General features: G+C 45.7%; 2 protein-coding genes across 2 annotated transcripts; both read right to left on the minus strand.

Annotated features, from left to right (window-relative positions):
* Positions 1–6,540: 6,540 nt before the first annotated feature.
* On the minus strand, positions 6,541–6,981 carry PHALS_08389 (uncharacterized protein; the record flags this gene model as incomplete). Its single annotated transcript, XM_024723730.1, has 1 exon — positions 6,541–6,981. The coding sequence occupies one exon, from the start codon at positions 6,979–6,981 to the stop codon at positions 6,541–6,543; it is 441 nt and encodes a 146-aa protein (XP_024574677.1).
* An 847-nt stretch (positions 6,982–7,828) lies between these two features.
* On the minus strand, positions 7,829–8,335 carry PHALS_08390 (uncharacterized protein; the record flags this gene model as incomplete). Its single annotated transcript, XM_024723731.1, has 1 exon — positions 7,829–8,335. The coding sequence occupies one exon, from the start codon at positions 8,333–8,335 to the stop codon at positions 7,829–7,831; it is 507 nt and encodes a 168-aa protein (XP_024574678.1).
* Positions 8,336–11,746: the final 3,411 nt, after the last annotated feature.

The raw sequence follows: 11,746 nt of genomic DNA on the forward strand, positions 1-11,746 counted from the left end.
CCATCTGATTCTTTGGAACCGGCCAGTCTACAATGGCCTTGACCTTAGCGGGGGGTCCGCTTGAAGGCCACGCTTCCCAATGAAAGCACCCTAAAAAGGGAATCTCTTCTGCGCCAAAGATGCACTTGTCTGCTTTAGCGTACAGTCTGTTCGTGCGCATGCACTCGGGAACCTCTCTTATATGGACGATGTGATTCTCATCATCTGTCCTCCCGTGCTCCGCACGACTATGAACGAAAATGTCGTCATAGTATGTCTGTGCATACATCCTGTGGGGCCTGAACAACTGCGTCACATGACGATTAAATGTTGCTGGTGCATTTGACAGCCCTTTAGGCATCACCAGCCACTCCCACAGCATGCTGCTTGGAGTGCTCACCGCTGTTAGCGGAATGTCACTCGCTCTCACGAGCAATTGGTTATACCCATCGACCAAGTCAAGTGCACTGTATTTCATACATCCCACCATGGTTTTTTGAAAAACATCCTCTTTAGAAATCGGCGTCTGTGCCGGAATAGTGGCAGCGTTGACCTTGTTGTAAGCATGAACAATACACCACTTGCTGTACGACTTCCGAACACAAAACGTGGGTGACGAATGGGGAGACTTGCTCTTACGTACCATCCCTGCGTCGAGTTTCGCACGGAAAAATGCGTCAATGACGTCGCACTGCTTCTTGGGCAGGGGCCATTGGGGTGTTACCTAGCATTTGGTTCCCAAAACCAGGTCGATCTCATGACGCACACCTCGGTCCAGGGTTAGGACCGAAGGCGGGTGTTGGAGACGACGTCTTGAAATTCCATTACCAAAGGATAGTACGGATCCAAGGTTTTCCGTAGGATCGACGACCTACTTCGTGCGTTCAGCACCCTTTTAATGTGCTAGAAGCGACGACGAGTTAGTCTCCTCGTTCGGTTCAGGGTCGAAGCCCTGCGTCTTGCAGATAACATACGGCATCGCCATTTCCTCTCGGTAGAGGTTTTCCGTCTCGTAGCGACCAGTAGGAACACGAACTCAGCATCGTCCAGCGTACCCACCCTCTGCTTCATCAGAACGTTGATGTTATTAAGAATACCCGACGAAGAGCTGCTATTTCCGCAGTCTTCGTTCAGTGGATAACGTGCTACCCCATGCGCATCAGAAGGGCCTTGCCTAGGATGCCTCGGACCTCGTCCGACCATGTCACTCTTGGCATGCAGCAACTACTTCGTAACGTGAGGAGTGCTTAGTAGATGACATGTCACTCCACGCGCATCACAGTAGCTCCGCCCACGATGCCCCAGCCCTTGGCCGACCATGCCACTGCTGGCTTGCAGCAACAGATTTGTTACTTGAGAGGTGCTCCGTGGGTTACGTGCCATTCCACGTTAAACCCGCGAGCCATGCTCGAAACTGTTTTGTCCAATACACCTTCGCCTGGATACATTGATAATCAGCACATTGACCATTCAAGTGCAGCGTCAGCGCCAATGGCGTTTCTGCCTTCTAGCAGAGGTGGGTTCATGACTTACCAAAGCTCCACCAGGAGACGTGCGCGTAGTGCCTAAGATCTTCGACCTGCAATCAATCCATGGCACATGGTGTTCAAACCATGGATAAGGTCATACCTTGAATCCAAATTTAAAGACTAAGCAGCGTTCCACGCTATTAAAGTCAAGAAACTTGACACCGAGGTCCACAGAGACCCTCGGCACACTAGCACGAGTCCCCGTCGCGAAGCGAACAGTGACAGTTTTATTCAACCGCGCTTTTAGCGCCTCAGCATACAGCTGACTTCCTACTACCGTGAAACGTTGAACATAACTGTCGTTGCCCCAAAATCGATAAGGATCTTTTATGGCTTCTCAAAGCCCTTCACGGTCGCTTTTACGACCAGCAAGCCCGGCTTGCATATACGTTTCGTGTTCAAGAGCACGGAGCTCTTCGAGGCTGAGCCCTGCTGCCCTCTATCTTTAAGGCAAACCAAAACTCAGTTCTTCCCCAGGAGGGCGCCCCGCGCCTACTGGTTCGTCTCGTTTCCGCGACAAACTAGACTGGTTAGAAGCGGCACGTCGGATTTATGAACCTTTACGTGCCCTGCGCAGGGGACAACCAGTTTGACGGTGACGGGTGTCTCTACAGACAAAACACCGTCGGGTGTTTACACGCTGCTTGACAGTTTCGAGCTTTCTTCCTTCTTTCTTAGCATAGCTGATATCCATTGGCTCAGGCCCATTCGACAAGCTGAGAGGGTGTGCATTCTAACCATGTCGTGCCTACTTGAAGTTGAGCTCAGCTTTCAATGCTACATTCACCGCTTCTTCAAAAGAAGACGGATGCACACGTTTTCTTGAAGACTTCCATTCTGGCCACGCCAGTGTGGAGGCCTTTCACCGCAACCGCCCCGGGGAGAGGATCGGCTGCCATCTCGGCAATGAGAGTACGCAAATCGTGGACAAAGTCCAACAACTCTCTCTCGCCCTGTCGGGCGGCAAGGAAACGCGATCGCACGCAATTTGCCTGGTTAGGCGGCGAGAACACTCGCAAAAGCTGATGCTTCAATTGCGAACATTCAGAGATAACCAAGTATTGTTACTTGCTCCTTCCAGAAGGGGGACGCAGCTTCGACCGAAGCACCGCACGTTAGTACCCATTCACGCGCTCGGCCACCGAGCTTGAAGATAGCTGACACCACGCGCTGTTGCTCGTTCTGGAGCATGGCGGATTACCATAGCCATTTCGGCCTCTCTCCCCAGAGCAGGAGATTCTTTCTATCCTTAACCCCGAAGGTCTTAACGCTCGCCATGTGCGGCCTGGGTTGAGAGGAGTCATCCGTCGTCTACGGTGGTGTTATGGACGCAGTTGACGCCGTCAGCTTCTGCTGTAGGTGCTCTAGCAGGGAATTTTCATAACTAGAAAAAGTATCTTGGCCCGCGTTTACCGCTTCGGGCCCTTGCGAAACAAGGTGTTCCACGCCCTCAGGGCTGGGACATCGCTTTTTAAGCCCGCATGCCCTGGGGCAAATAGGAGTACTGATCCATCCTCACAGAAAATCAGTCGTAACGACTCAGGTGTAGATTGACTACGATTGCTACCAGGTGCAGCGGGGCTGCCGTACCTCTTTGCTTAGAGGAAGCTAAGCTAAGGTCACCGACCTTTCGTTCTTTACAAGAACCAGCAGCTACCTCTGCAGTACTTAAAAACCTTAGCCAAGGTAAAGACTCCTTCATTAATGATTAATCTGTATTTAATTGTTTTAGTTGCTGCCGAACTGCCAATATCTCAAACCTTGGGTTTTCCTAATTAATATAGTAATACGTAATTATAATAGTAAATCCTAATCAATATGCATTACTACTGGCAATCCTGCCACGTAGTGGCTTCTTGTTACGGCGTAGCCATGCCATTGTGTGGTTACACCAACTTGTGTATTTCACATCTATCTACGGTCACACCATCTTGTGCGACCCGCCCTTTCATAACCCCGTACACTCTCTGAGCTGACGCCGAATGAGTACTTTCTCTTGCCAGACGCGCTTCATACTTCGCATAAAATAAAGCAATACTGAGATCATACTGTCCCTTTGGTAAGGGACATTCCCGTGTGACGCAATATTTGATTCCATGGAGCAAGTCATTATCACGACGCATTCCCATGTCCGTAAATAGTACGCTTAGTGGATCTCTCGCCCCTACGTCGTGATTCTTCTATAACAATAAAAATGCAAAAGATCAATAGGATTTTTGAGAGTCGCTATTTTTCCCCTCTTATTCAGCGATCTGCGAGTGTCCTCGATAACAAATTCATCCATGACGGATGATGAGATCAGATCCTCCTCCGAGACCAACCGTTCTATTCTGGTGACCTCACCATCTTGCAATTCCTTGCACAAATTCTCAGCAAATATTTCGGCTTTATGAGCTTAACGGTCGACTGATGACTTGTGGCGCTTCGACCACGTTATATCTAGAATGAGATTTTATCCTGACTCATGGACCAGGACTTATACTGCTGTCAAAGAACATCATAATGATAAGATTGAATTTAGGCCTCGAAATCATCTGGTAGCAAGATGCACAGATATCGTATTCATTTTGGTATCTTCTGTGTCCCTGCATACTACCATTTGTAAGAATGTCGCGCGCGTACGTGTTTGCACAACGCTTCTCAATCTACTTTACGACAATACAAAAGCTCAGGTTGTTGATGTTGACAGCCATGGGTGATGAACTTACTTCTTGTAGACAGAGTCTGTTCTATATAAGCTGTGTCTTATCATCCTAGACATCCACAAGCAGACCTTCACGGAACAGAAAATGTATCAGCACTCAATGCACCTCCCACCACATCTTTAAGCAAGGTAGAGAGAAGCGGATGGTCTTGGCTTAAACCGCACATGTTCGAGAACATTCAAAGGCAGAGGTCAATTGGATCCCTCATTTAAGAAGTTCCGCCGTCATGCAACGGTAAGACCTCGCAATTACTAGACATAGTCTGCCGGCTTCCGCCTCCTTTGACGGGTGAACAAGTCACCCATCCACATGATTGATTGATCGGATATTCGCGATGTATGTCTCTCCGCAGATTCCCCCGTAAACCGGCCTCTCCAACAAAGAAACTGCACGTTCATGTTCATCCTTACGCGCGACCCTCTAGCTTGGAGTTAGCAAGCACAAAGCGCAGTTGAAGCGTCTGGAACATGAACGGACTTACGACCATCAAAGCTTCTCTCGTCGAGAGAGAGAGTCCCAGCACTCAAAGGTCTGGACGCACAGCATTAGCGGTCTAGCCGGTTGTGTACCCACTGACTATTAGCTTAGGCCTTCCTGAAGATGTCTCGCCAAAGTGATAAACACCTTCAGGCTTTTCATCAAATCTCACAACCCCCGGATGTCAAAGGAGCTTATACATATGACATAACTTTATATTAAGCGTTTCTAGTTGTTCGGAGGACAAACAGTTGAACATCTTGTGTCTCATCCTCATGGAGGATCTAGTCTTTCAAGTCTCGATCGTCGGGTTGACTACAAGTGCTATCCATAAGTGTGCGTTGCACAGGGGAGGCTTTGATTCAGGACTTCGCGCTAATTAACACAAAAGGGATGATCCACTCAGGAGCGGAACCGAGAGCTTTTAAATTAACTTGCTATTTTACTTTAAAACTGCCATATATGAATAATTGTGTCTGTTGAATTAATACTAAATACATTAATCTCACAAGCTCGACAGTAAAATTATATGTACTGCATTCGACGAAGTAACGTTTGAGTTGTAGACGACTACACGAAAGTATACGCACTTTGCACAAGAGTTGTACAATGTGATTTGCACATTGCAATTAGTATGAACTCAAGTACAACTCGTTGAAGTGACTGTACGTAGCATAAAGCCGCCTCACAGGTTGGATTCCTTGCCTTTGCCCGTTGCCTCATTGAGATTTTTTTATAAGAAGGATCTCTCAGCCCAAGATACTGCGAATGATAATCTACACTTTCGTTTAAATGTCGCCAACCTCGCTCCTACTAAAATTTACAATGTGATACATTAGTTGCGCTGTCCTGGGCAGTGATTCGGTGAAGAATTCATCAGCGACTTCCTTGTAGTGCTTCGGTTACAAGTTCGTGAGCAGAGAGGGCATCATTCACAACGCGCATTTTCAAGCAAATTGATTCCACGCAATCTCTTGAACCTAGCACCTTTTCTCATTGACACGACACTCGAAGCAACACTTGTGGCCACAAGGACAGGGCGAAATAGCCAGTGAAAGCTCGCTTTGTGTCGTTCCTCTGCGCCCTTCGTGTGACATTGTACTTGTAGAAACAGAAACTGCCTTTGAAGCACTTTTAACAAAGTGCCTCTAGGACAAAGTAAGGAGGTCTTAACAAGCTTGATTTAGATTTTGTTGACCGATCTACATTCCAAATGCTCAGTTGAGCATTTCCAGATTACCCTGTGGAAAGTGGGTCCTGAGCTCGATGTGAGCGTCGTGATAAGTGCAGACTCTTTCGATTGCTCGCCGATAATATAAACTGCCTTACACCAGACGACTAAAGTAAGTGCTCAAAAACAAGCTGCAAACGCGAGGGCAGGAATGTTGTTAGTCGTTTGGATGGTGCTAAGATCGGGTGCCGATGGTGCTTGAATAGGTGTTGCTCGAAACGGCAAAAAATCGTGGACTGGTCCGAAAATAACATCGGAGTTATGAACAAATAGATTGACATCAACATTTGCTAGTCAATGTCTCTTCATCTTAACTAATAGTGGGGATTGCGACTGCTTCGTGTTGGTAGACAGCGTTGCGAAAAGGGGGTCAAAAAACAGGAGCAGACGTTTTATGAATAAATTCGTAAGTTTGATGATACGGCTTGTGATAATCTGCTGAAGGCTCACATTGCCTTCAGCAGATTACAGCCGTGTGCGAGCTATAGAATTCAAGACGATAAAGAAACCCATTTGGCAAGATTCACATACAGTCACTGCTCTACAAACGCTACAAAATATATGTGCAATCGTTGGTTCTGAAAAATCAGCATTACTTCCGTGCTTCATCATTCTCAGACTATAGTTCTGACCTTTGCAGCGCTTTCATCTTCCACCACTCTTTTTCCTGGGCATCGCGCTCCGCTCTGCGCTTCTGTTGTGCCTCGTGTCGAGCCTCCTTCGCCTCCTCTCTCTGCGCCTTAGTCTTATGATCGGCCACATTTTTGGCGTCATCTAAGATCTCATCTTGTTCAGTGTTCTGGTATGAAGGAACGACATTTTGCTTTGCATCGACGTTTGAAGCCAAGTATTCTTGCACCACGTTGTCACCATCATCGGTCAAGCTATTGGAGAAGGTAGTAGAGCTACCATCACTGTATGGTATCACTATGCCAGCATTGTCGGCATTCATGCTTGCTAACTTTGAAAATGTTGCCTTCTGGTCTGATTTATCACTGGTATCCAAACTAGAGACGCATGCAGCCTGCGCAGCAACAGCTACAACATACCAGATCTGCATCGCTGTTTTCTTCGTAAAGACAGCTTTTAAGAAGAAAATCTCGATTAATCAAGCAAAGATGGCGTCTGGCAAGTAACATATTGCATTAAGAGGCATTCAAGGTCGCGATGTATTTTGCGCCAAAGTTTGCTGCACTACAGATGTGACGTTCCACAACCCCATACGACAACGGGAAACGGGAACTTTTTTTAAATTGGAAGTAAAATCGCAACAAACGTTTTTTCTAAGCTCATTTTGAACATGTAATGAGTAAATATGCACCACTGAAAACTTGAGTTTTTCTCCTCTATAATCGCAGGGTGAGCGCAAGAAGACATGTGGCCAAAATGGTATCAATCAAGCCTTTGGTGTAGAATATAGGAGACAAGTTGCTAGATACATCCAAAAGTCATAACGAAAAGGCAAGCTTAAAGTGTAAAATTCTCCATGTTCAGCATCTGTGTACATTCAGACGTATGTAGCACGATATAGTAAAAGGTGCAGAGCGATGCACTTCTACGTTGTTCAAAAGAGAGCGAACCGACCCTATGGATTAGGGCTGACTAATCGGTAAATTACTTTCATTAACTGACTTATAGGCACGCACAAGGCCATCAGGCACGTTCTGCATAGGTGGTGATGTAGTTTTACTATTTATACATGCGCAAAATATGCATTTCGAACAATGCAGTTTTTTAAATTGTTACTTTTTGTAGTGTAATGAGTCAGAACGCAATTGTACTTATTGTTACATGAAGCAGACAGATTCCTTGTCATTTCCTGTCACTTCTTCTACATCAATTTATGGTTTGACTGCACTGTCTCCGTCGTTAGGAAAAGGTATGGAGACCACTGATATTCCACCAGCTTACTCGCAGTACTCGGAAGAGTCGGTCACAATGGGTGTATCGACCACTGTTGTAGGGTCCATTTGTACAGGGGATTCTTCCATTGGTATTGGGGTCTCAGCTCCAGGGGTCTCTGCTCCAGGGGTCTCTGCTCCGGGGGTTTCAGAATATGGCGCACTACCTGAGCCACTTCCGCCTGCTTGAGAACCACTAGCACAAGGAGCAGCCTCTAGATTAGGCTCGCTCAGCTTAAAATCTGGATCACCGGACTTCCAAGTGCAGCACGGGTCACCGAGCGCCGCGCCACAAGTAACTGAGCCGCCGGGCCATGGCTGATTGCAGACTTTGGACCACTCTTTGCCCGATTTTGAAAAAAACGAACCAAATAAAGTGTAACCTTTACCCTCGTGGCCCAACGGCATCCCCATAGCGGGTCCGTTTGGGATAAGGTTCTTGTATTCGTCTCTGGCGGATACTGTCTGCATGAAAGCGGTTGTAATAACAACGATCTGACCGATAGTCAACATGCTCGTCTCGCGCTATGCTGCTAGAATGAATTGACTGCTGAACTGTGATGGTGCTGTCGTAAAGCAAAATGAAAATCTGACTTATGGTATGCCTTCGGCTCGATCCACGTATAGTCAGGTCGGCTGACCCGACTTTACGGAGTTGGTCGCTAATTGTGGCTGTCTCATCTGTGACGGCGGAAGGTAATCTGTTTTCGTATGGAGAGCATGTGGTTGTGTGAAAACCCAAAATCTGGTACTCGAAGTGCTTGATCAATAAGTTTGAGCATTGATTTTGAGATATGATTTCTCCTCTAACGACTAATTCCAAATCTGGACTTTACAACTGTAATCCATCATGAATCACATCGAGACTGCTACTCTTCGAATTAATAACCGATTCAGTGTTGTCACCTTTCTTTTTCTTAAGCTTCCATGAAGTTTTCCTTAATATCATATTGCTTGCCTTAAGGGTTTACTGAGCTGGCAAGGCTGAAAATCATGCCGTTCAATCAACCCAAGAGGCTTAGCTGGTCGCCAGAGAAAAAACTCTACTTGTCTTTCTTTCTAAATTTGAAGTCTATCTCAGAGGGTAGTTTGTCATCTCTGGCTCCTTGGCATTCTGCTTGAGTTTTACGAAGGCCACTTCAGACTTGCCTTGGCTGAAAAACGCTCTCTACAGTTCATGTTCACGGTAGGTTACTCAGTGGAGGGTATGTTAAAAGTATTTAGGGCCATGTCGAAGACAGATACCTAATTTTTACTTACTGATCCGATTATGATGCGATTTACGTGAATGGGGATTGAGCAGTAAACCTTGCACTCTGCACTCTACACATCAACAGACCACCACTACCTTAAAATGTGCCTAAACTCTCTCTTAGGCCTTAACAGCATGTGATAGTTCGCAGCGCATACTTATTTTCTCGGTCTATCAATTCTTTACTTCGTTCTGGTTAGTCTTCTGAGCATCAGGAAGACTATTCAAAAGCAATCACACACAACAGCACCGATATACTAATTTGGTGATTCCGGATCAAAAATAACGCGCACACTTAACATCCCGGATAATCATACTTATCTACTGTATGTTCGAGGCGTTGATTCCCAACAAACAATCGATACTACATAGGCTGAAATCACGGTAAGTCCACTGTCAGATGTAAATTTTGAAGCGCTGCTACATCGCTATGGACGAGTAGTAGCTTAGAATCTCAAATTCGAAAATTTACGTATCGTCTGGTAGCTGGGACGCGAAATACACTCATCTGAGATTAAGGATTGAAGTTTCTTCCTGGGTCAATAGAAGAACTTGAGTTCTAACTACTGGCTTTTCATGATTGATTCCATTCAAGCAGGGTTACTATTAACCTACGATAATCCACGATCTGTAAGATGTTCACACCATGTTTTCTTGAATTACTAACATACAGCAGGCCTCGCAGTAATGATAAGAACCGCTGGAAAAGTGCTTCAAACCTGTGATATAGCTGTGCAACATTTCAATAAAATTTAATGAGCGAAGGAAAGAAAGCAGAACATCATTAGAGCTGTTAATGACAAATTAGAGCACTATTATCGACTTCATCATGATCTTAATATACTAGCAGAAGCAGAATGCGCCTGAGGTGATTTATCTCTTTGACACTTGTTTGCTAGTCTACAGCCTCAAAATGTATGCATTTCCATTGTCCTTCGACCTCGCACAATCTCGTGAGGTAACCTATGCGTATAAAAGTTAAATTACGCTGATCTTACCGGGATATCGGAACTCGTGAGGAATTAATAAGGTCTGAAAATAAGCACGTAATTATATTAAGATCGATGAGATACCTCAGGAACGGTACGTCGGTGGATTCAGCACGGGCACCTGACTAGCCCTTCCGAGAGAGGACGCTTTTGCAGAGCGTCAAGTCTTTTGACAGAGAAGACGGGAAAAAAAGTATCATTAATACGATAGGTTGATATAACCATGGACTTGGCCCGGCTTCGGAGAGAACAGTGACCCTCACGATAGTAATTTCAGACAAAGAGATCGTGCTTAGAACGTACACCCACGTGCAATCCCTTTCAAGATGAAAAGTACCCAAGCGACAGTGTCGCGAGTCTTTGTACCGCATAATCAATCGTAATGCGTGCGGACAAACACGAGCTAGACAGATTGAGTCGTAATGGCACGTACGATAATACTGCGACCGACAAACTTCCAGCCTGTCCAGATCAAGTGCTTTTTTTGAAACACTGACGGATCAAGACCCGTCCTTGAATAGGAGCGAAACTTTCTTGAAAAGTAGAGTAATAGCTAAGGCCTGTTGGTCCCTGATTTTACGTAATCGGCCATGAACATCCGTGGCAAGGCATATGAGATACAACACGGGGCATCGGGCAACTTTGTGCAACACACTACCGTTTAACCAACTTACACACACTGCTTTTCTATGGAAGATATTGTGAAGCATTAACATATCTCGACTAATAAACAGGGGCAATTGGCATGAGCGTCAAGTGAGACCGCTTTGGTGCAGGAATTGTTTGAGAAAGTATGATACGATATTTGAGTAAATTGGGAAGGCAAGGCCAACGTGAGCCACAGTATCAAGAGATTCACGAAATTAAGCGACTGCATGTCGCAATCTATCTGCCGACCAATCAAGAATTTTAAGCTGTATCATCCGGATTTTTCCTGTAGTTGGCAGCCATAATTCGCGATGTCCAGAATTTATCATAATGTATAGGTATTGTAGCGGCATAAATCGCTGTTTTCAGGGCTTTGCTGTGAAGACAGACATCTGATTATTCCGTGTGGAAAGCTGGCCCTGATTTTACTATATATGGTTAATGTTTGACACCTTACGACTTGTACAGAAGAACTGTAAAACCTGGGGATGGGGACTTCATCAGTGCCATCGGTTCGCCACACTTCGTACACCCGGAAATCATCGGCTTTTAGAATTCTCGTTGACAAGCCTTGACTCTCAAAGTCCGCAATAATCAGCGCAGAGGAGAAATCACCAGTCGCCGCTTAGGTCCCGAACCAGGATCTTCTCAAATACGAAAAGCTTCTTATCGCAAGTTTAACGATGTTGTCTAGAGCTCAAGCCAGCCAAACTGACAGTATCTTTACTATCCGTGATAACAAAACTTTATATAGCGCATTCCCTGGGACTAGCTACTCACATATCCCATGACAGAACCACCGCTCTCCTCCATACCACTTATTGATCACAGTACTTCTAGGCTATGCTAGACAACAGTGTAATTTGTCTGTACACCATAGTAAGTTAATGTACCTTACACCAAATTGAGGGCCCACAATCTTTGGCTTATTACAAGACATTGCGTATTTGAGTAAAAGCTTTGCGAGATCCCATGTACTTCCAGAGGTGCTACAGCAAAACCAAATACATTTTCCGGCTTCGTTTGACGCGGCGG

This window comes from Plasmopara halstedii (assembly GCF_900000015.1).
Source record: "Plasmopara halstedii genome assembly, contig: Scaffold_322, whole genome shotgun sequence".
Lineage (NCBI taxonomy): Eukaryota > Oomycota > Peronosporomycetes > Peronosporales > Peronosporaceae > Plasmopara > Plasmopara halstedii.